Below are 25,078 nucleotides of genomic sequence, written 5' to 3'. Positions count from 1 at the left end.
GCCTTATATGTCATTCATTTTTTGTCAGCAGACTTCAATCATCCCACATTGCAATGGAGTACAGAGAAAAAACACAAGGAATGTGCCATGTATTCAGCTTCATTAGAGCAATATAACAATCTAGACAAGAACAGGTCATTCAGCCGAACAAAGTGGACTTTGCACCTGTTAGTGCACCTTGAGTCCTGAACTCTGGTCCAATGAGGCAGCAGTGCTAACCGATGTGCCACAATTCACATATTTATTATATTCATATGCAATTTTATTATTTTGTCATCTTTTTCTGTTTATATGGTTTTACCTTTGTATTAACTGACAAAAAAATCAGCACAACCAGTTTAAGTCAATTAAGTCAGCTATGTGCAAACTAAGACATACAGCTAGTAAACTAACAGATTAAAAAAAATAAAAGCACATAACTCAGTTTCAAAAGTCAGTTGTTTAAAATGCAAAAGATCTTTGTAGTGTGATGCTATTTATTCCAATCAAGTTAAATTCAGCAAATGTTCTGTATCACATTAGCAAAAGCAAGCGGGTACACTTAAAAACTGTACATTGTCATTTCGTTGTTTAGCAATAATTATATATATTTTGAATGCCAGGATTGGAAAAATAGTGTGAACTCGTGGAACCTCGTTTAAAAATAACAATGCCAATGTTTCTCGTAACTAAAGATCAGAACTGCACAGCCTTTCTGACATAACTTACTTAGGCTGATTGCTCTTTGCAGATAACTTTCATTTCAATTACATTTCTGTGATACCTTACATAAATGCTTTCCATCTGATCATGCATCCACATTTAAGTAGGACTGAGACTACCATAGGGCTATTCTATAATGCAGAATTTCTTCTGTTTAATCTGTTTTGTTCAGGTTCTCCTGTGTTTGGGGTGATTATCATTCCACAGACTCAATTTAGTTTCATCCATCCATTATCCAACCCACTATATCCTAACTACAGGGTCATGGGGGTCTGCTGGAGCCTTTCAGTTTCAGGATATTCTCTTGAAGAATCTCTCCATGTACCCTGGAATTTATTGTTCCTTCAATGAATACAAGACAGCCCAGCCATGAGTTAGTCCAATCAACAGCTATGGGAAGCCTTTCTTTGAGGTTATTTTTGTAAAAGGGCATTCCACCAGTTACCAGTTCTAAGTGTTATCTTACTTCTTCCATTACTGAACTTGAATATTTAAACAGTCTTCTTACTAAAGATATGACAATGTGCAATTTCGTGTGTGCTATTTGTTGAATCAGAATGCATTATTATGCCTAGATAATGAACAGATCATATTTAGGAGACATTCATGAGAGAAGATCAGCATTTTAAAGGCAATATCCACCAAAGACACCATTTTGTTGTCAATACTGGCCACTGAAATTTAATAATAATTATTGCTTTAAAGTTCAGGAATTTAAACGTCTAACATTCCTGTTCATAAATTAGGGCTCATGTGGTCATAAGACTAACCAAGAATTGTTGCAGTAGTGGAAGATTTGTGGATGTTGTATTGGACTGTGGTTGTGAAGCAGGTGCTAGGTCCTTAGAATTTCAGTTTCTTAATCTACATCACCTACTTCATCTATTATCATGAGCTCTTGTAAATGAAAAAATTATATTGTGAATAGAAGTTGTCAAAATTGGGCTCCCACACAGGGTTGCTACAATCACACCCCATGCTATGGTGTGGAACTCAATAATATGAAAGGACACTGAAATAAACTAAGAGGAGTTACTTCATGCCACCTAGGTACTGTGCATACCGTGAAATATGTATAAAGCCTGGCCTACTGGGAAGATGTCTAGGACACATAACCGGTGGATTATTGTTGCTAAGAATAAGATGGTTTGCAATAAAATTAATAAAAAGGAGAAAAAAAAAAAATAAGATGGTTCAGTCTGTCCAGGTTGAGATGTTGCTACCACGAACCCAACCAGGAAAAGTGGATTGACAGTAAATTTATAAGAAATTGTACTTATAAATCATTTACAGTCACTACTTATATTTTGAACACACTTAATTCTCTTGATAATTTCACACATTTTTGTCTGAACTTGTTTTTTTCTATTTTTTATTTTTTGTTTTACATGAACATATGGAACAAACAAACAAAACATATGGCAGCAAACCAAATAGTGAAGACCATAGCAATAAACTAGACCATCTGGCTTTACAAATAATTTATATGTAAAGAATTTTGTTGTTTTCTTACATTTAGAGCTAAACTTTAAATCACACATTAAATACATAAGACTGCTTTAACTGAAGAAACATCATGAGTTTCATCTTTTGTGTCACTCCAAGATGCTAAAAAGTGGATGCTTGCTTTTGATTTTAGCCATCTATATTATTGCAATGCATGCAGGATTATCAAAATAATAATACTTATTATCTGCGGTGGGTTGACACCCTGCCCGGGATTTGTTCCTGCCTTGTGCCCTGTGTTGGCTGGGATTGGCTCCAGCAGACCCCCGTGACCCTGTGTTCGAATTCAGCGAGTTGGAAAATGGATGGATGGATGGATAATACTTATTATTATTAATTATTTCAATTATTATATTATTATTATAATTATTGCAATGCATGCAGGATTATCAAAATAATAATAATAATAATAATCCCCTACTTGAACCGCCACCTTATCGTGGTGGAGGGGTTTGTGTGTCCCAATGATCCTAGGAGCTCTGTTGTCCGGGGCTTTATGCCCCTGGTAGGGCCACCCAAGGCAAACTGGTCCTAGGTGAGGGATGAGACAAACAGCGGTTCAACAAAACCTCCTATGAAGAATAAAAAATTTGGACGCCATTTTCCCCTGCCTGGTGGCCGGGCCTGCACCCATGGGGCTAGGGTGGGCACAGCCCAAAGAGGCAACGTGGGTCCCCCTTCCCATGGGCTCACCACCTATGGGAGGGGCCAAGGAGGTCGGGTGAAGTGTGAGTTGGGTGGTGGCCAAAGGCGGGGACCTTGGTGGTCCGATCCTCGGCTATAGAAGCTGGCTCTCGGGATGTGGAATGTCACCTCTCTGAAGGGGAAGGACCCTGAGCTAGTGCACAATGTCGAGAGGTTCCGGCTAAACTTGGACTCTGGAACCAATCTCCTTGAGAGGGGCTGGACTCTCTACCACTCTGGAGTTGCCCCCAGTGAGAGGCACCGAGCAGGTGTGGGCATACTTATTGCCCCCTGACTTGAAGGTAAAAACTCAGGCATGGGAGGAGTTTGGGGAGGCCATGGAGAACGACTTTCGAATGGCTTCAAGGAGATTCTGGCCCACCATCCAGCATCTCAGGAGGAGGAAGCAGTGCAGTGTCAACACTGTATATGGTGGGCATGGTGTGCTGCTGACCTCGACTCGGGATGTTGTGGGTCGGTGGGGGGAGTACTTTAAAGACCTCCTCAATCCCATTAACATGCCTTCCAATGAGGAAGCAGAGCCTGGGGACTCAGAGGTGGGCTTCCCCATCTCTAGGACTGAGGTCACCGAGGTGGTGAAAAAAACTCCTTGGTGGCATGGCCCCAGGGGTGGATGAGATACGCCCGGAGTTTCTTAAGGCTCTGGATGTTGTAGGACTGTCTTGGTTGACACGCCTCTGCAACATCGTATGGACATCGGGGGCAGTGCCTCTGGATTGGCAGAATGGGGTGGTGGTCCCCCTCTTTAAGAAGGGAGACCGGAGGGTGTGTTCCAACTACAGAGGGATCACACTCCTCAGCCTCCCTGGAAAAGTCTATTCAGGAGTCCTGGAGAGGAGGGTCTGTCGGATAGTTGAACCTCGGATTCAGGAGGAACAGTGTAGTTTTCGCCCTGGTCGCGGAACAGTGGACCAGCTCTACACCCTTGGCAGGGTCATGGAGGGTGCATGGGAGTTTGCCCAACCAGTGTTTTGTGGACTTGGAAAAGGCATTCGACCGTGTCCCTCGGGGAATCCTGTGGGGGGTGCTCCAGGAGTATGGGGTACCGGACCCCCTGATAAGAACTGTTTGGTCCCTGTACATTGCTGGCAAACCCGTTTCCAGTGAGAGTTGGACTCTGCCAGGGCTGCCCTTTGTCACCGATTCTGTTCATAACTTTTATGGACAGAATTTCTAGGTGCAGCCAGGGTGTTGAGGGGGTCCGATTTGGTGGACTCAGGATTGGGTCACTGCTTTTTGCAGATGATATTTTCCTGTTTGCTTAATCAGGCCGTGATCTTCAGCTCTCTCTGGATTGGTTCGCAGCTGAGTGTGAAGCGGCTGGGATGGGAATCAGCACCTCCAAATCCAAGACCATGGTCCTCAGTCGTAAAAGGGTGGAGTGCCCTCTCAGGGTTTGGGGAGAGATCCTGCCCCAAGTGGAGGAGTTCAAGTATCTCGGGGTCTTGTTCATGAGTGAGGGAAGAATTTAGCGTGAGATCCCTCCCTGGTGAGGTGTTCCAGGCACGTCCAACCGGGAGGAGGTCCCAGGGAAGACCCAGGACACTCTGGATGGACTATGTCTCCTGGCTGGCCTGGGAATGCCTCGGGATTCCCCCAGAACAGCTAGAAGAAGTGGCCAGGGAGAGGGAAGTCTGGGCATTTTTGCTCAAGCTGCTGCCCCCATGACCCAATCTCGGATAAGTAGAAGAGGATGGATGGATAATAATAATAACTCAACTGCAATTTTCCACAGCAGCAAAAATTTGATCTAAAAAGAAAAATCTGAGCATCTCACCAGTATAGCATCACTACACTGGTTTCCTGTGTCCTTTAGGATTGATTTGAAACTTTATTTAATTGTATACAAGATTCTAACCAATCTAGCAAATTGATATTTTAGAGTGCTTACCCTCCTACATTTCTAATTGTAGTGTAGGATCCTTTAAAATTGTCCTGTCAAAATATTGAGAGTGAATCATAAAACAACTGGTGATGCAGCATTCGATTTCTATACACCAAAAGTCTGGAATATTTTACCATTAGAAATACACTGGACCAATACAGCTGAACACTTCCAAAAACTACTAAAATCTAACTCCTTAATTCATCTTGCTTTTAATCACTTAAGAAATTAATAGCATCACTAGCATTCATTCATAATGAGGTCAGGTGGAAATCAGTTCTTATCATAAAATGCAATTCTATTTGATATTTTTATAAGCTGGTTACTTTTGTACATTTTTCTATTTTCTGGTACTTTATGGTTATCCTAAGTATATTGCAGCTACCTGAGATGCTGGGAAGATGAAGAGAGCTCGACAAGAGTGTCCTGTTAATGGTGACACATTCAAGGTCTAGAGTGGGTTTGGAATTTGGCCTTGTAATCCAGAGGTTTGTTTTCTCCAAAATTGTGACAACTGGAGTTTTTATTTTCATGTCCTTTCTGGCCGTCTGACCATATTTTTTGTGTTTAAGCTGGACAGTGCGGTTCTCAGATATCTATTTACTCTTTAATTTCTTGTATAACTCTGTTTAGTTACAGGTGCCAAAGCCGTGATTCAGAAAGATACCACAGTGGAACCATTTTTAGTTCTTAAAAGGATCATTCAGAAGAAGGTTCCAGAAAACTCAAAAAGATCGTGTGAAAAGACCATTTAATAAAGCTCAAATCAGATTAAAAAATATTTATATCTGTAACAAGTTCGATACATGGATATGAATAAAAAATAACAGATTTGTGAAATACCAATGGCTTCCTGATTTTTAAAGGACTCTTGCTAGATACAATAATGAACTATTAGTTCCTTCTTTCTTGATCTGTTGGCATTCTGTTTTGTCCACATATTAGTCATCTTTTCAAAGCCAAAAGAATCAATTTCATATGCAAAGAACTCTTCCCAGAATTAAAATGTTCTGTTAAGTAATGGCTCTTTGAGAAGCCACACAAACTTCCAAAGTGCAATTAAAGAACAGAGCTTTTCATGAATGTACCTTCATGTATTAAAATGTGCCACAAAAATAAATGCTATAAAATGTGTCTCAGGAAAAGTCAGGATACAGCCCAAAGATGGGAGACTATCTATATTTGTATCAACAACCACACAGCCAACAATGCCAGACTAACAGCACGTCTTTTGTTATGGATGGAAGTACTAGGAGTTTTGTACCGTGTTAGCCATTATGAATGCAGCGAGAAGTCAAGCAAAATGACATCTTACAGTATATTTATTGGCTAACTAAAAAGATTACAATATGCAAACTTTCGAGGCAGCTCAGGCCCCTTCTTCAAGAAACCCATGACAGCATGGGGGGAAAAATGCACTTATCACACACAAGGCACCCAATTGCTGAGAGGAGACATCTCTATCATAATTCAAGCTTTTCATGATTTCACTTCCCATAACACTTTAAGACTACGTTTTCTTACACAACACATCTAAAACTGCATTTGACATTCATCTCTGGTAATGTATCAGTTGCTCTCTCTAGCTGCTCTATGTGAAAATCACAAATAATTTGTTCATTTTCCTGACCCAGTTCTTTCAATGCAGGGTGACAGGGCGTCAGTGCATCTCCTAACATTTGTTCATAAATGAAAATATTATCAGTAGATCTCTATTTTCTGTAAAACAGCATCCCCACCTCGACACTCCTCTACTAAAAAAACGGATAAAAATGTGCAAAAGGCACCATAAGCGACTGATATGAATGATAATTCCCTATACGTAAATATGATCAATGCAATCTTTAAAATAGCAGTTTGTCAAAGCAAGCTGCGCCAAACAAATCAGTCGCACGTTTCCGACATGCGACGCGAATAATCACTCGGCACCACCTCCCCCGGTAATCAGCACATCTACCCCCTGATATTCGCCATTTCCACGCACTGTACTGCACAGTCAAGTAGTGCCTAACGAGTGCAGACGTCACAAAGACCAGTTGCGTCACATTGCCGCGAATTGCAGGTGTGCTTCTTATACATTTGCGGGAGTTGTAAGTGCTCCAACCGCTGCCGAAAGACGGGAAATATAATTGTCGGTACAGAGCGCCGTCGCGCCACACCCCGGCGTTCCTGTCTTTGCCTTCTCGTGTGCTGCAGTCCCATCATCCTCGCCAAGCCGGGCACCTGCAATGCAGTGCCGCAGACGCGGACCCGCTACCCTTCCTCGTGTCCTCGGGGTCGCGCGTGCTGTGTTGTGCACAGCGGATCCTGCTCACAGGAGCGCGCACACTTCTTGTAGTGCAATTTAATTGCTATTTCTTTTGAAAGGGAAAGGCAAATAGTTCATTACATTGATGCCGCGTTGATGACTTTTGTAAAACTGTAACAGCTCTTTCTATATATAGCAGGAATATACATACGAAATGCCATCTTTTTCATTCCCTATGTTTCCCAGCACTATGCGACAGGAAAGTTTAATTTAAAATCGAACACCGAAAGTCTTGAAATTCCTATCACTTTCTCTGTTCACTCCAAACATTCATATAAAAGCAATAAATAGACGGCGCACAAATGCATACTAATCATCCAATACTGGACTATACGAAATACTTACCTTTAATTCTGAATCTGAGCCGAGGAACTTTCTGTGCAAATATTGGTAAAACTGCTAAAAACGATAATATCAATATTAAATGTTTCATGTTTGCTTCTAACGGTGATTAGCGATCCTATCGGCGTTTTTCCTTGTCCTCAATTACGTCTCTGTCTGAGCAGAATAGTAACTCGTCTCACTGCTGTTTTATGTATTTTGCCTGGAAATCTCTTCCCTTTATACTGAAATTGGGAGGGAGAGAGAGAGCGGGAGAGAGAGAGAGTGAGAGAGAGAGGTACCGACTCGTCTAAGCAAAAATGGGAGGGTTCATACAACAGAATCCAGTGCATGAAAGGGAAATTATAAGTCAAAGATAAACAAGACATTCACCAAATGTCAAAAAACCCTAATGCACTATAGCAGATGCCAACTTCAAGGTTTGTCTACTTTCTTATTAACAGATTCAATGGACCTACATATTCTTGATTTTTAAAAAAATATTTCTGCAGTTTATTGTGAATGTCTAATTAAACGTTATTCCCTTTTAGTCCAAAATAGTCAATTTCATTGACAACAGTTAATGATTAAAAAAAGTCAGCCCAGTGGTGCAGTGTTTAGTTTCACAAATGCAAATTCCTGCTATTGAATCACCATTTACACATGCCTGCATTTGCACATTCTCTGGTGCTCTGTTATTCCTCTTACATCCCCGAGAGGTACAGAGATTTAACAATGTATTCAGATTCCTTCAGTTTCTGCACACTTTACTCTGCTCTAGATTTAATATTAAATTGATAAATCGGCCATTTTTGCTCATCAAACTACATTTGATAACCCATAATAAGAAAGTGAAAACATTTTCCAGAAAGGTTTGCACATTTTTTAAAAATCAAAAACTGAAATCTCTCATTCATATAAGTAGTCAGACACTTAATTTAGTATTTTGTAGAAGCCCCTTTGACAACTATTACAACTTCAGGTTTTTTTGTACCTGTCTCTACAAGCTTCGCCTCTACAAGTTGCAGTTTATCCCATTCTTCATCTCTACAAGATTTACCCTCCTGGGTCTGGACGGTTTACCCCATGCTTCCTGGGAGAACCTTATAAGCTCTGTTAGTTTTAATGGAAAAAGTCTATAAACTGCCATTTTCAGGTTTCTCCACAGATGTTCTATGGAGTTTAAGTCTGGGCTCTGACTGGGCCACTCAAAGACAGTCAGAGACTTGTCTAGAAGCCACTCCAGCATTGTCCTGGCTGTTTGCTTCAGGTCATTGTCATGCTGAAAGGTGAACATCATCCTAGGTTGATGTTGCATGCACTCTGGATCAGTTTTTCTTCAACGACCTCTCTGTATTTGGCTGCATGCGTCCTTCCCACAATGTCTGCCAGTCTCCCTGTTCCAGCTGCTGAGAAGCACCCCCAAAGCATTATCTTACCACCACTGTAGTAGACTGTGGAGATGGTATTAAGCAGATGAGCAGTGCATAATCTTCACCAGATGTAGTGCTTGGAGTTGTGTTAAAAGAGTTCAAGTTTTGCTTCATCTGACTAGAGAATCATTTTCCTCATGCTCTCAGAGTCTTTTAAAGTCATCTGGCAAAGTCCAAGTAGGCTGTCATATGCCATTAAATCAATAGCCATTTTACCTTAAACTGCCTGATTGATGGAGTGGTGCTGAGTTTTTAGTTCTTCCAATTGATTCTGCCATCCCAACAGGAGACTTTTGAAGCTCTGTTAGAATAACCTTTGGGTTCTTGGTCACCTCCCTGAGCAAGGCACTTCTTACCCAATCATTCAGTTTGGTCAGATGATCAACTACAAGAAGTCCTTCAGCAATAATCGAGGCCCACATGCTCTTGAGAACAATCAAAGATTTAGAGATGATTTGATACCCTTTCTCTGGTCTGTACTTAACCACAATTTTATCTTGGAGGTCTATAGAGAGTTCCTTGGATTTCATGGCTTGGTTTTTGTTCTTACATGCAGTGTAAATTATGGGATCTTACAGACACATGGGAGTGCCTTTCTAAATTTTGTCCAATCAATTCAATTTGCCACAAGTAGACACCAATCAAGTTATAGACACCTCTCAAGGATAATTAAAGCAAACAGGATGCATCTGACCACGAATTTGCAAACCCTTCTGAAAGCATGTTTTCACATTGTCATTATCAGTTATTGAATGGATATTGATGGGCAAAAATGACAAATTTATCCATTTAAAATGTAATTTTGTGAGGGACCAACCAGCGTCCATGCTGGGATATGGATCTTGCTCCCTTTCCTGCCCAGGAGGCAATGGTAAAGGAAGGTCAGCTGGGGAGAAGTGATATTCCCATGCCATACCAGGACATGGACACATAAAAATGCTGTGGCAGCAGCTACACTAAGGTTAGAATCCCAGCAACCAGCAACACTTTGGTTGGGCTTAGGTAACTGGAATATCGGGACAATGGATTACTGCCTGGTATGGGCAGAACGTTCCCCTGTATGCTGAGTGGCAGCATCCTGTCTGGTATGTCCTAGTATGGTCACCCGCAGGGCAGCATGGGAGGTGTGCTCCCAGGGCCAGTGCCTTCCCTGCCAAGTTCTGTAGGAGTCACCAGGGGGAGCTGTTAGACAAGGATGGCGCTAGGACAGTTGGGGTACTTTCCAGAGGTAATAGATTAGACTCAGGTAGTACTTCAGGGTCCGGATTTAAAAGAGAGCGCTCCACTTGGCCCAGGGAGCTGGAATTGGGAAAGAGTGGACTAGGCTTGTTGAAAAGAGTACAAAGAGGAAAGGAATTCACAGGGAAGAGAAACTGCGGACTTTTTTGCTGTATATTGTGAAGATAAGCCTGTTGAGAGGTATTTCCCTATTAATAAAACTATTATTTGTACCCAGGACTTAGTGTTGTACAATTGTGTCTGGGGTGCTGCTATGCCCCTTACTGGCTACAATCTACGACACAATAAAGTATGCAAAATACTGTATATGCTACATTGAAGAAGTGTGCATTGATACGTCCTCCACTTGGCTAATATCTTGTTCAGAGTCAGCTCCTCCAAGTTAGCAGATGATGCTGCTGGGAAACCCTGAACTCAATTAGGAGGCTTTGATAAGGGATGGTTTGATTTCAAATAATAACACTAAAGCCAGTATTATCCATTCATTCATATACAGTGATACCTTGGTATAGTCCTCTTTGGAATAAGTCCAACTTGGTATACGTCCTGTTTGGACATGAAAAATTTTGCTTGGTATACAACATTTGTTTGGAATATGACTTGCGTGCTACCCTGGTTTACCTCTCTCGAGACAAAGCCACGACTGCCCACGAGCGTCAATGCATTTAATGAACAACCCGCGCTATAATTCTCTGTGAATTTTCACGTGATTTTGTGTTTTTTCGCGTAAATTTGAATTGATTGTTGAAAAGTATGAAGGTGGCATGCGTATCTGGGACATGGCTGCTGCGTACCATATGCCAAGAACGACGGTATCTACGATTGTGAAAAACTGATGTTATTAAAAAGTAAAGTGAGGTTAAATTTTCATTTATTTCATCTAATTAGTATTTATGTATTTTGTATGTATAAAAATAGCTGTCTTTTCTAAATGGCTCATACAATGTTTTTGTTAAAATCCTTGATTTAAAACTATAAGGTCTACAGTTCAATCACATCTTGATTGCTTCATTTCAAATCCAGTCTGGTGGTGCACAGAGACAAAATTGTATCACTGTCCAAATTTTCAGATTAGTATTTATTTGAAAAAAGTATATTTTGTTGTTTTAAAAAAATTGCTGACAAGTCAGTGGTGGTCTTGCAATAGGAGATACTCTTACTGTTGCCACACAATATCACAGTCAATAAAGTAGGTAAAACATTGAATGTTTAGTCATAAAACTCTTGGTGATTCAATTCTTGAACAAAAGACAGATTCCCAATGCTGGAATTAGATAATGTGTCTAGTGAAAGAGATCTTTGCCAACTCAAATCAAACATGAAGTCATATCTTAGTTAGCATTAAGCATTAACAGAAATGCATATACACTCACCTAAAGGATTATTAGGAACACCTGTTCAATTTCTCATTAATGCAATTATCTAATCAACCAATCACATGGCATTTGCTTCAATGCATTTAGGGGTGTGGTCCTGGTCAAGACAATCTCCTGAACTCCAAACTGAATGTCAGAATGGGAAAGAAAGGTGATTTAAGCAATTTTGAGCTTGGCATGGTTATTTTTTGCCAGACGGGCCGGTCTGAGTATTTCACAATCCGCTCAGTTACTGGGATTTTCATGCACAACCATTTCTAGGGTTTACAAAGAATGGTGTGAAAAGGGAAAAACATCCAGTAGGCGGCAGTCCTGTGGGCGAAAATGCCTTGTTGATGCTAGAGGTCAGAGGAGAATGGGCCGACTGATTCAAGCTGATAGAAGAGCAACTTTGACTGAAATAACCACTCGTTACAACCGAGGTATGCAGCAAAGCATTTGTGAAACCACAACACGCACAACCTTGAGGCGGATGGGCTACAACAGCAGAAGACCCCACCGGGTACCACTCATCTCTACTACAAATAGGAAAAAGAGGCTACAATTTGCAGGAGCTCACCAAAATTGGACAGTTGAAGACTGGAAAAATGTTGCCTGGTCTGATGAGTCTCGATTTCTGTTGAGACATTCAAATGGTAGAGTCAGAATTTGGCATAAACAGAATGAGAACATGGATCCATCATGCCTTGTTACCACTGTGCAGGCTGGTGGTGGTGGTGTAATGATGTGGGGGATGTTTTCTTGGCACACTTTAGGCCCCTTAGTGCCAATTGGGCATCGTTTAAATGCCACGGGCTACCTGAGCATTGTTCCTGACCATGTCCATCCCTTCATGACCACCATGTACCCATCCTCTGATGGCTACTTCCAGCAGGATAATGCACCATGTCACAAAGCTCGAATCATTTCAAATTGGTTTCTTGAACATGACAATGAGTTCACTGTACTAAAATGGCCTCCACAGTCACCAGATCTCAACCAAATAGAGCATCTTTGGAATGTGGTGGAACGGGAGCTTCGTGCCCTGGATGTGCATCCCACAAATCTCCATCAACTGCAAGATGCTATCCTATCAATATGGGCCAACATTTCTAAAGAATGCTTTCAGCACCTTGTTGAATCAATGCAACGTAGAATTAAGGCAGTTCTGAAGGCGAAAGGGGGTCAAACACTGTATTAGTATGGTGTTCCTAATAATCCTTTAGGTGAGTGTATATTAACACAGTAATAATGCAAAAGAGCAAAATGCAAATCAAAAACAATATGAACTGCTTTCCTTAATTACAACTGGTAATAAAATGTTATGGGATTTTACAAATCCAGGATAATATAACTTACTGTATTACAGTTTTTCTGAATTGCTAAAACACATTTTCTGAAATCTTGCATCTTTTTCTTAAAGCAGTAAACACAAAACCCTATTCTCAAACTACATTCACAAAACCTCTGACTCTTCTTGCAAAATCAAACAAACAATCGTCTCAAAACAGTTTTACCTGTGCTCAAAACCAAACTGTGTGCTACTATCATACACGAAGCAGTCAAAATAAAAACACTATTGAGGAGTCATTGCACACTACATCAACAAATGGAAAACACTGTGTTCAGGGTATATAGCTCGAGGAGAAATGTTCATTGTTACAGTAAGTGCATTTTGCATCTGCAAAAAAAAAATAATTACAGTTTTTCTCAATTGCTAAAACACAATTTCTGAAACCTTGCTCCATTTTCTAAAACAATTTAATGCAAAGCTTTATCTTCAAGTACTATTTACAAAACCTCTGACTCCTCTTGCAAAATGAAATTTTCGCCTAAAAACAGTTTTACCTGTGTTCAAAATCAAGCACTGCTCTCAAATCAAAAACAAAGTGATCAAAATGATATACACTATCAAGCAGTCAGTAAACAATACAAAAAAAACCAGAAAACACATTGTTCAAAACATATAGTTCTCAGGGAGAAGCAAATTTTAATCTCAATGTTTTGGGCCATACAATTTGTTCATTGTACAGTAAACAGCATACAATGCACTGTACTACAATATACAATACTAAAAGGGACAAAAATCAAAGGAGTAAACATGATCAATTTGCTTCTTCTCGTCTTTGGGCTGGGTTAGGCCAGAGCACTTCGTCAACATCACAAGCAATATTGTCCCTCCTGAGGCAACAGGGGAAGAAGCCTCTTGTGTGCCGTATCCAGCCCTGACATGATTCCTCACCTATATCACCACAAGCTAAATCCATGGCTTACAGAAGACTTACTCTGGTGTAGGGTTGTCTATTATACACTTTCCATCTCCAAGAGGAGAAAAAATCCTTAATCAGATTCAGGAAATGCGAGTATGGAGGGAGGTACAAGTTCATAAACTGCTCATTGATGTTAAACCATTCACTTACCGGAGCAGCTCGGTGGAAACTCACATTGTCCCACACTATCACATAGGTGGGAATGGGATTCTCATTTAGCTCTTGACCCTGATGGTATTGAACCTGCAGCTCAAATAAAATCTCTCTTAGATTGGCAATAAATCTTAGAAGGTGCTGGGTGTTATATGGCCAGAGTGTAACATGGTGATGTAGAACACCATGGTTGCTAATAGCAGCACAGATGGTGACATTGCCACCTCGTTGACCAGGGACTTCAACAATGGCCCGCTATCCAATGATGTTTCGGCCTCTCCGTCTCCTCTTTGTTAGACTGAAGCCTGCTTTATCTACAAAGATGAAGTCATGGGGTCTGTCCAAGGATTCCAAGTCAAATATTGTCTGTGTAGAAATACAATATACTGCATTTAGAATTTTGTAAGTCATACAGAGACAGTGCTATACTGTAGAGTACAATTAAGCCTACTGTATGCACTTCTGATTCACATACATTGTATGTACTGAAGAGTACTGTCATTCACATAGTATGTGTTAGTACTGTAGAAAATCTGGATTACAGTAAATGTTTCTGAATGTACACTTACTTGCACATACTGAGCTCGCAGTTCTTTCACCCTTGGTGAGTTGCGCCCAAAGGGTACTTTGTATACTTGTTTCATTCGCATCTTGTTACAATGGAGGACACGGTCAATTGTGGAAATGCTCACACTGTTGATTCCCTGGAAGTGTGTGTTGTCTTGTATCACTCATTCCTGGATTTCTCTGAGTCGTATTACATTATCTTGAAGGACCTCTTGCTCTTGAATGAATAAAGCCGTCCTTCCACCTGCATGTGGCAGCCTCGCAATTCTACAAAAAGTAGATGTGCAGTTACAACAAATATTCATGCAGTACTATACATACAGTGATGAACTTTACAAATGTCTATTGAAACAGTTGCATATAGTGTAGTACAGTAAATTTGCAATTACAAAAATAGAGTAGTATACTGTACCTGTTCTCTTCTCTGAACATCCTTACTATGGTGGACACAGAAAATCGGCTCAAATTGGGTTGCACTCTTAGTCCTGCTTCCCTCATTGTCAGTCCATGGACAAGAACATGGTCTATGACTGTTGCTCGAATTTCATCAGATATTTCCACTCTTTGTCTTCCTCCTCCTCTTCCTTGCTGCCATCCTCCTCTTCCTCACCCTCCTCTTCTTCCTCTTCCTCGCCCTCTTCCTCTTTCTTGTCGTCCTCCTCCTCCATGTCGCCCACCTCGCATACGCCCTCGTCCTCTCACATTGTTTCTTCTATCCATGCTCAGACTTTCTCCTTTCTACCTTCAACAACCTGTTTGCTCTCTGAACTGGCTTATATTGGTTGTGTCACATCATTTGAAACAGGTGACATCAATTTTGAGTGGTTGTGTTCAATCAATGACATGTTTTCTCTAATTGTATTTGAGCGTTGCTACTTGTGTTTACCAGTATGGATGACGTGTGCATTAGAATGTAGAATGTGTTTTGAGAATGAGAATGTGTTTAGAGTTTTGCTGAAAAGTCTAAGTAAGATCTGCATATTGTGTTTTACCATGTGAAATGGTTTAAGGTATTGACAACAGACTGCACAATTAGCTAAATGAGGTCAGGCAACTGAGAACTTTCTTCAGCCAATGGGTTTTAGTGTTTTAGCAATTGAGAAAAACTGTAAGAGATTTCTTAGCTCAATGGATTCCTCATTTACTGTACAGAATTTTTCATACTGTAAATGAGAAGTACATTACAGTCCACAACCTATAATGCACTGCAAATGGGACAAAAATCAAAGGACTGTAAACAAGTGATTAGTCATTGAACTTCACCATGTTTTTGGGCTGGGACAGGTCACAGCACATAATCAACGTCACATACTATATTCCTCCTCGCCAGGCAACGGGGAAGGAACCCTTTCGTGTGCCAAATCCAGTACTAACACAACTCCACACATGTCACCTGGCTTGTAGGAGATTTACCCTGGTGATGGGTTGTCTGTCATACTTTCCACCACCATGGAGAGAAGAAGTTTTATCAGGCTGAGGAAAGGGAAGGTACACATTGATAAATTGCTCCTTGATGTTATACCATTCTCGTATCTGATTAGCGTGGTGAAAACTGACATTGTCCCAAACTATAACATTGGTAGGATGCTCATTCAGCTCATGATCTTGATGCTTAAGTCCAAACAAGATGTCTCGAAGACAAACAAGAAATGTAAGAAGATGCTGAGTGTTATATGGTTTCAGAATGACATGATTGTGTAGAACCCCACGGTTGCTTTGCCACCTTGCTGGCCTGCAGGCCAATTATGTTCTGGCTTCTCTTTCTCATTTTTGTGAGATTGAACCCTGCTTCATCCACAAAAATTTGTTCATGGGGTCTATCCATGGAATCCAATTCAAACACTCTCTATATGTAGAAATAGATATAGTTTTGTAAGTGCTATAGAAAGACAGACCTATGCTGTAGAGTGCATTATATGCACTGTTGATTTACATACATTGTACATACTGTGATGTCATTGAGCTTGACAGTAGTATACAGTAATATTATGCTGAAAACAGTCTGAACTACTGTAACTATGTCTAAATGAACACTTACTTACACATACTGAAATCACAGCTGTTTGACAATTTCTGAGTTGGAGATCACAGTCGATGGTGGAAAGGCTAACACTGTTGATTCCTTAAAAGTTTGTGTTGTCTTCAATAACTTATTGCTGTATTTCTCACAGTCTAATGGTATTGTTTTGATGGACCATGTCACCTATAGTGGACTCTTGCTGCTGAGTTAACATAGCTGTCCTTCCACCCTTATGTGGCAGCCTTGCAATTCTATAAGTAAAAAGTGAATGTGTAGTTACAAAAGTATTCATGCAGTACAGTACTAACAGTGATAGACTTTCCTCCCTGTCTGCTGAAACATAGTACTGTGAACTTTCAGTGACAAAAAAACAGTTATACTGTACCTGTTCTCTTGTCTTAATCACTGGATTATGGTGGACACAGAGAATTTGCTGATATTGGGTTGTACTCTTTTTCCTGCTTCCCTCGTTGTCATTCCATGGACAAGAATATGGTCTATGACAGTATCTGAAATTTCATCAGAAATTACTACTCTTTGTCTTGCTCTTCCTTGTCCCTCTCTTCCTACTCCTTGCTCCGCTCCTCTTCCTCTTCCTCCTCCTCCTCCTCTTACATGCATCCATCCTCTGCATCTCTGATAGTTCCTGTCCATTGTTGATATGAATCTTCAACAACCTGTGTGCACTCTGAACTGACTTATATTCGTTGCGTCACATTATTTGAAACAAGTGTGATCAATTTTGAGTCTCAGTGTTTAATTTATGACAGCTGTGCTTTATTTGCGTTAATCTTTTACGATTTGAGGTTACCATTATGCATTATAAGGGCAAAGTGTGTTTTATTACATGAGAATGTGTTTATAGAGTTTGGCAAATCAATGAGATCTGCAAATTTTGTTTTACTAGGATAAAATTGTTTATGGTATTGTCAAAAGAGCTAATGATTCAATAAATGAGTTCAGGCCACTGTGCTTTTGGGTCAGAGCATGGGGCTTAGTGTTTTAGCAATTTAGAAAAACTGTAATCCATAGTTGACATCAAATGAGCCCCCTTTCTACAAACAGATTGGAGACTTTAAAATGGTTGAGTCACCACTGGAGAGAAATTCTGAAGTACTCCTTGTGATTTTTAAATGTGTATAATAAAACTGATTTAGTTTATATGGACAGTCAGCAGTGCCAAACAGCAGCAATCAGGTGTTAATGAAAGTTCAATATCAGCAGCAAAAGTCTTATCAAGGATCTAACCGCTCTATCATCTGTCAGTGTAATGACCTTCTATTTTGGCTCCGTCAACCATCAGTCAGCAATTGCCTACAGCACTGCTGTTTAGCACACTGCACCGTTTACCTTTAACTCTTTCCATTTACATTGTATTTGGTCTGATTATATTAGAATTATTTACCTGTTGTCAGTGCCATTTCCATGTTATGGGCCAATTGGACACAGCCACATCAGTAGTTGTGAAAAATAACTAATAAGCTTCTCTTGGCAATTTAACATATTACTAAAATGTTTACAAGACCCCTTGAATTTTGTCTTCTTAAGTATTTTTTCAATTGTACATCATATGCTTAAACTTGTTATCTAGGAAAATATTGCTTTTTTGTAGTATGTGAAATGGTCTTTGTGCCTGGGGGATCTATGCCCGTTTCTGCTTGATGGGGCTAACTGTACTGGCCCTGCAGTGTTCTAGCTTTACCTTGGATGTGTCTGTGAATGTGCAACCAGTTTAGGAATCAGGCTTGAAGGCTAGAGCCCCTTATTCTTTGCATTAAAATAAGGATCCCTTTTTTTCTTTTTAGTTGTGCAAGCCAGTGAAGAAGTACAAAAAATCCAGTATGGATACAGTAGGGCTCCCCTAAAAGATAGCTGCAGTAATCAGACAAAAAGCAAAAAGCAGATCAGTATTAGGAATACATTGATCACAACACATTGCACTGAGGGGGCTGAGTGGTATTTTGATGTTCACCTACCCCTGAGTAAGACTGACTGATGGTACAAAATCTGAAAAAACAAACAAGGAAGCCTTACATGTGCTGCTTCACTTTTCTGGTAAATAAGTCAGTAGTTTCATGCTTTTCATGCACTTGCTTCATAGAAATTCACAATCCTAGTATGGAAAGAACAACTATGTATGTAGGAAATAATTATTCTAATGTTTTCTGGCCTCGTACTGTCCAGCAAACACTTGGTTGCAAGGTGGTTAGCACTGCTACCGGGTAGTCCTGAAGTTATGTGTTTAGGTCAAGTGGTATGTGTAGTCCACATTTTTCTATGTTATGGCTTGTCCTTATTCACCTCAAAGCCATTTACTTCTAAACTTGAGATGTTGCTGTTCAATTTAGCCAGTGCATTTTCATGGGTAACATGCAGGGGCAAGGTTCTTAGTTTACTTAATGTCCATCCATTCATTATCCAATCCAGTATATCCTAACTACAGGGTCACGGGGGTCTGCTGGAGCCAATCCCAGCCAACAAAGGGCACAAGGCAGCAAACAAACTCCGGGCGGGGCGCCAGCCCACTGCAGGTTTACTTAATGTTTAAATCTATATTGCTGCATTTTTGTCAGCTGATAATGATATAAGAGGGACTGACCAGGCACCAGTATCCCATTGTTTGGTTGATTTTTTGACCCAAATTTTATGTGAAATTGCACATCTTACTAGTCATTAGCAAAAGACAGGCAGATATTATTAGATAAGTTAATATTAATGTTAGAGAAGTCTACACACATAACAACATTCTAATATGGCTTCACCAGAAATTTCATGCCAAATTACATCTCTGTAGTGCTGTAAAACCTCGATTATTCACCACACGATTAACCATCAGGACCAAAAAAAAAACAAAAAAACATTGCACCTACCTATTACTGTACTACTACTACTGTCATGCAGTGCACTGTGAGCTATGCACATTGGAACAACTCTCCCTTGTGCTAGCGAGTAGTGTTCTTCCCCAGCATTACGTGTCATGCCGCATTTTAAAATCATAGTGTCAGTTATGTACCTTCAGTTTTTATAGCATTTCATAGCTTTTCTCTTTTGTTATAATTAATTTACTATACATTGTTTAAGGCCAATAAACATAAACGTGTGGGGCTGGAATTGCCACAAAAACTAAAAATTATTAAATGGTTATGAAAGAGTGAAAATGCTTCAAGTATCACTTTAGTTTAAGGAGTAGGAAGAACAACAGTGGATGATATAAAGTATAATGCCGACAAAATTTAAAAATGGGTTGAAAATGGAAACCACTGATGGTAATGTTATTCTATATTAATGTTAATATTCTCTGGATTGTAATTTTGTTAATATAATGTGACGTGCACACAGCTTGTTATGCGCTGTGGGAGAGCAGAAAGGGTACAATGAATGCTGTAAGTGATGGGACTGGGTGAAGGCCTTCTGTTCTGTAATGGATGGACACGCCTCTTAGGAGATGAGTGACAGGAGAAGCCAGGAGAAAAATGAAGTTGCAGGCAGAAGGAAGTTTTGAGTAGGGAGTCAGGAGACAATAAGCAGTAGTGTTTGCAGTAGAGAGAAAGAAAGAATGTAAGTGGCTGGAAATAAACTGATTGTTTGGGAAAGCTTTCTTTTATTGTTTTGGAGGTGTGCTCCGTAACACAGATAATGGAGTATAAGACAATATTACTATTTGTTATGGAATAAAGACTCCCAGTAAAACAAGTTGTATTTGCTTATTACGCTGGGCACTGCAATATTATATTAATTAATAAATTTTGTTAATACTATATTATACTTTGTTAATATAGTTTTGTTTCGTAAATAAATTCAACTATTTGCTAAAGTAATCTACTGTATATCATTTTTAAAGTAGCTGTTCTGTTACCCATCTTTTTTCTCCCGACCCCTGACAGATAATTGAGGTTTTACTGTATTTGATTTGGAGTACTATATTACCACTATAATTTGCATGTAGGAGGTGTATTTTTCCCTACTCTCCAACCAATTTCTAAAGCTGCTTTCTTTTCAGGATTTCAAGAGAATATATCAGAAGCAAGAGGTACAAGGCCATAATGAGCTTTGTCATTAGTCCACAGCACACTCTTAAAAAGAATGGGTCTTTAATGGCAGTTTAGAGGGTTGTGTGGTTCCTTATAGAACCATTACTTGACAAAGAACCATTTCATCCTGGGTAGGGTTCATTGCACATAAAGTTGATTCTTTGGCCTTTCAAAAGGTTCCTAAAATATGGACAAAACAAAAGACTTTAAAGGGTACTTACTGTAATACATTACCTAGCAGGATATTAACAGATAGAGAAAACCTAAGCATATGCCATGTTTATTTTGTGCACAATAAGTGGTTCCCTTGTAGCACTGCTATGACGTCCCAATTTGGTACCTTATATTTTAAGAGTACAGGGCACATTTGTGCTCACTGGGACAGTTTATACCAACAACTAACCTCACAAAAAGTTCAGTACTGTGGTAGGAAACAAATATCACCTTTTCACTAGCAACACATACTTTAAGAAATCAGAACCTTTAGGCTGATAATAACAATTCTAAACTCTAAAACACAAACACAACCAAAAAGGTTTGTGGTTTCAGATGGGAAATACCCTAGATAATGTAGAACTTGGTGTGAGAAGAGTGGTAAGTTGCGTAGAAACACTACTGGCATTGCCATTAAGCACAATGTTAGAGATATAAGCAGAGATATGATGTCAGTAGTTCTTCTGTTAGAATATCTTGCTTGTGACAGTTTACTTAACCACCATGAATAAAACTGCACTAAATATGTGTCAGGACTATTTCCTTTTAAAAGTAAAACAAACAATAATCAATATGATTTGTAAGACCATGAGTGGAGGGACTTTTTAAAGGGTGAATGGCAGGGATAGTAAGACATGGCAGGGTTACTGAATAAACAAGTGACTAGCAGCCAAGGCAAAAGGGCAGTTCAAACTCAGAATTATTTAGCAAGCAAATAAATCAAAACAAAAACTTAAGCAGAAATTAAATTATATATTGTACCTCGCCAATTCTTTTCTCCATTTAAAACAAAGAGCATATTCTTTTTTCTTTAGCAATGTTTTTAATAAACTTTAAAACAAATAACAGAATATATATCGACCATAAATAATCATAAGATAGAAAAGAACCCATCTCACCCTATCCCAATCTGTCCCGGCTTAGGCCAAGGACTTTTTGAGTAAATGGTTTACTCTTTTCAAGTTAAATACCTCCCATGATTCCACACAACCTTCCAAGCCATGATCTCAATGATGCTTGGCATCATAGCAACCTGTTCCAAAATGATGACTTCATCCTATATAAATATAATTACACAACAGAGCACCCAAACTCTTATATGCAAATAAGATAAAGTTGTTCACCCTCATGGGAGATTGGGCCATAATCTGGTGCACCTTATGCACCAATATACAGTAAATCCTGTCATGGCCAGGAAACTCAAGGAGTCCAAAGATAGTATTAGGGTGTTATCCAGGCAACCCTGTTTAATGAGAGAAACAATATTCCTAGGGTTTAATAAGGTTTCTATCTATCTATCTATCTATCTATCTATCTATCTATCTATCTATCTATCTATCTATCTATCTATCTATGATAATGGACTCAGTAACCACAACGTCGCAAAGGTCTCATTGTGAGCACATGCTTAGCTACAAATTAATTTGTGTTTCCAGTAATCTTTACAAAAGGTTTATTGAAATAAAAGAGTATCCCTCAGGGTTCTGCAATGATGTGGATGAAAAAAAGCAAAAATTACCACAAACAGACAAACTTGCTTAGTCAATTCTTCTTAGAAATAAAAGTTACACAACAAAGTGACTGGCAGAACTATAATAAGGTAAGACTCAGGACAGGTCTTCTTCAGTGAAATGTTAACCTGTAGAATTTAATGTTCTCACACCCTGAAAATGATTTTCTATGTAGTGAAATTTTACTGTGGAGAAAACAGTAATGTGCAAAATGGTATATTTTATTGTGTCCTTGTGTAGAATATAAGCATCTTGTCATTTTAAAAAAATACCATATTGCAATCTTCAGCGGTGATATGAATCAAAGGCATAAATAAAATTAATTTTACTGGTATTCAACATATTACACTCATTATACACATGTGGAAAAGAACGCCCACAAAATACTCCAAAAACTATTTAAAAATACTATAAAATCTCCTCTGCAGTGGGCTGGCGCCCTGCCTGGGGTTTGTTTCCTGCCTTGTGCCCTGTGTTGGCTGGGATTGGCTCCAGCAGACCCCCATGACCCTGTAGTTAGGATATAGTGGGTTGGATAATGGATAGATGGATAAAATCTCCTGCAAAATGAACTTTAGTGTCAGTTTCACTAAACAAAATAGTGCCAATTGTACAAAACTATATTTATATTGAAAATTACCTTTTTTGCTCATCACTACTGGCCACAAGGTGAGAAACGAGATGGGACCCAGTTCATCATAGGACACTTATATTCACACACCCAAACTTACTTAAACTGGGCCTTTTTAGCATGTTTAGAGTTAACAATTAAATTAACCCCACATCTTTGGAGTGTGGGCCGAAAAGCAGAGTACTGGGAAGAAAGAAAATATAAACTCTATACAACCAGTGCCAGTATTTAAAACCAGAGCTTCTGAACTCTTAGGCAGCAGACCAAAAGAATGCACCACTGCATCATCATCTAAGTGAATACACTTCATCTAAGACTCTAAAATGATTCTAAGAAAAAAGTGGCCATACGTCATATGTGGAAAAAGTTCTTGGTATAAACTTAGCACTAATCTTCCCACAGGAAGTCCAGACTAGTACTATATTTGAAAGCTTGATATTTTATAGGTGCTCCAATAAATTAATTTTTTAATGCACAACCAGTGTCAGATTCCTTCCTAGATTGAGCTCTACTGTAAAAATAAGGCTTGTCTTGGCACACAGAAAATACATCTCAATGACCTGAGTGAAGCCATGCAGCAACTGATTTCCTCAATAAATGATTTAAGAGACTCTGCCAATCTCAGTCTTCCTGTGAGCCACCCTGTGCTGCAAGTTGTAATGAAAAAAAAAGTTATTATTGCAAGCTTGTCAAAAATCCAGTCTATTCAAAGGTTTCAGGATAACACATGCTGCTTGTACCGATTTTCTGATGCAATATTTGATTATTCTTGAATTGCAGTCTTTTATGTTTTGTTTTAACTTTGATTTCTTGTTTGTGTTTTATCATTTAGGTTCAACATACATTTTTTCTTGATTCTCTCTCATAGAGTGAAGATAGCGCTTTCATGGTTTTCTGCTGTTTTGAATGCTATAGGCTTACGTTCTTCAATGAAAAACATGAAAGATTTTTTATTACACACAGAAGAACAATAGTTATTTCTTAGATAGACAGACAGACAGACAGACAGACAGACAGACAGACGGACAGACAGACAAATAGATAGATAGATAGATAGATAGATAGATAGATAGATAGATAGATAGATAGATAGATAGATAGAAACCTTATTAATCCCTAGGAATATTGTTTCTCTCATTAAACAGGGTTGCCTGATTAACACCCTAATACTGTCTGTGGACTCCTTGAGTTTCCTGGCCATGACAGGATTTATATTGGTGCATAAGGTGAACAAGATTATGGCCCAGTCTCCCATGAGGGGGAAGAGCTTTAGCTTATTTGCATCTAAGAGTTTGGGTGCTCTGTTATGTAATTATATATATACTGTATAGGTTGAAGTCATCAACTTCATATGTCCCTGCCAGGAATTTTTGGCTTTTTACAGAAACTGTGAGAGGACATGTAGCATTGTGCATAATGGTGCTTGCTCAGTTTTGTTTTTGTTCTCCCCTTTGCTGCTAATCTCCAGCAGCTCCAGAATGCATCCCATAATGGAGCCTGCTCTTTTAATTAGCTTGTTGATTCAGTTGGCCTCTCTTGAAGTGATGTTACTGGAGCAGCACACCATTGTGTTGATTACTTCACTGGCTATCACAGAATTGTATAAGTACCCACATTAAAGGAACACAGTCTCAAAAGAAAAAAATGCCTGCTCTGCCCTGTCTTATGTAATTCCCCTGTGTTACAAGACCAGTCCAACCTGCCAGAGATGTGGACCCCTGAGGACTTGTAGGAGTGCACAACCCCACTTGCACTCCCTATATTGTGACTAGGTGTAGCAGCTCATTGGTGTGGTGAAAGTCAATAACCAGTTCCTTGGTTTTGCTAATGTCAAGCTGCTGATAAGTCTTTCTCTACCAAGAAACAAAGTTCACCACCTGACTCCTATACTCTCTCTCACCTCCCTTATCAATACATTCCATAAGTGCAGAATTGTGACATGACCCGGAGTTGTATTTATAGTCTGAGGTGTAAAGAGTGAAGTAAAAAGGAGACAGAACTGTTCACTGTGGTGCCCCAGTGTTGCTCACATCCGTATCAGGAAAACAATCCTTTAGCTTCACAAGCTGTGGTATGATGGACAGATGGTCCATTAGGACACCATTGGCTCATCCACCTACATATTTCTGAACTAACCCCTTAACAGGGATGATTGGATGGTATTGAAGGCAATGGATAAATCTAAATACATAATCCTCACAGTGTTGCAAGCTTTGTCCAGGTGGAAA

General features: G+C 39.5%; 1 protein-coding gene across 1 annotated transcript in view; it reads right to left on the bottom strand.

The window, feature by feature from the left end:
* Positions 1 to 7,645, bottom strand: part of si:ch211-113g11.6 (uncharacterized protein LOC559008 homolog) — a 48,225-nt gene extending 40,580 nt beyond the window's left edge. The window contains exon 1 of the mRNA XM_039750874.1: positions 7,452 to 7,645. Coding sequence (XP_039606808.1) covers positions 7,452 to 7,539 — 88 coding nt within the window. The 5' untranslated portion in view covers positions 7,540 to 7,645. The remainder of the gene's footprint in view (positions 1 to 7,451) is intronic.
* Positions 7,646 to 25,078: the final 17,433 nt, after the last annotated feature.

The sequence above is a fragment of the Polypterus senegalus genome, chromosome 1 (assembly GCF_016835505.1).
Source record: "Polypterus senegalus isolate Bchr_013 chromosome 1, ASM1683550v1, whole genome shotgun sequence".
NCBI lineage: Eukaryota > Metazoa > Chordata > Cladistia > Polypteriformes > Polypteridae > Polypterus > Polypterus senegalus.
The sequence above is the reverse complement of the archived record's forward strand: the minus strand, read 5'-3'. Positions and strand labels throughout refer to the sequence as shown.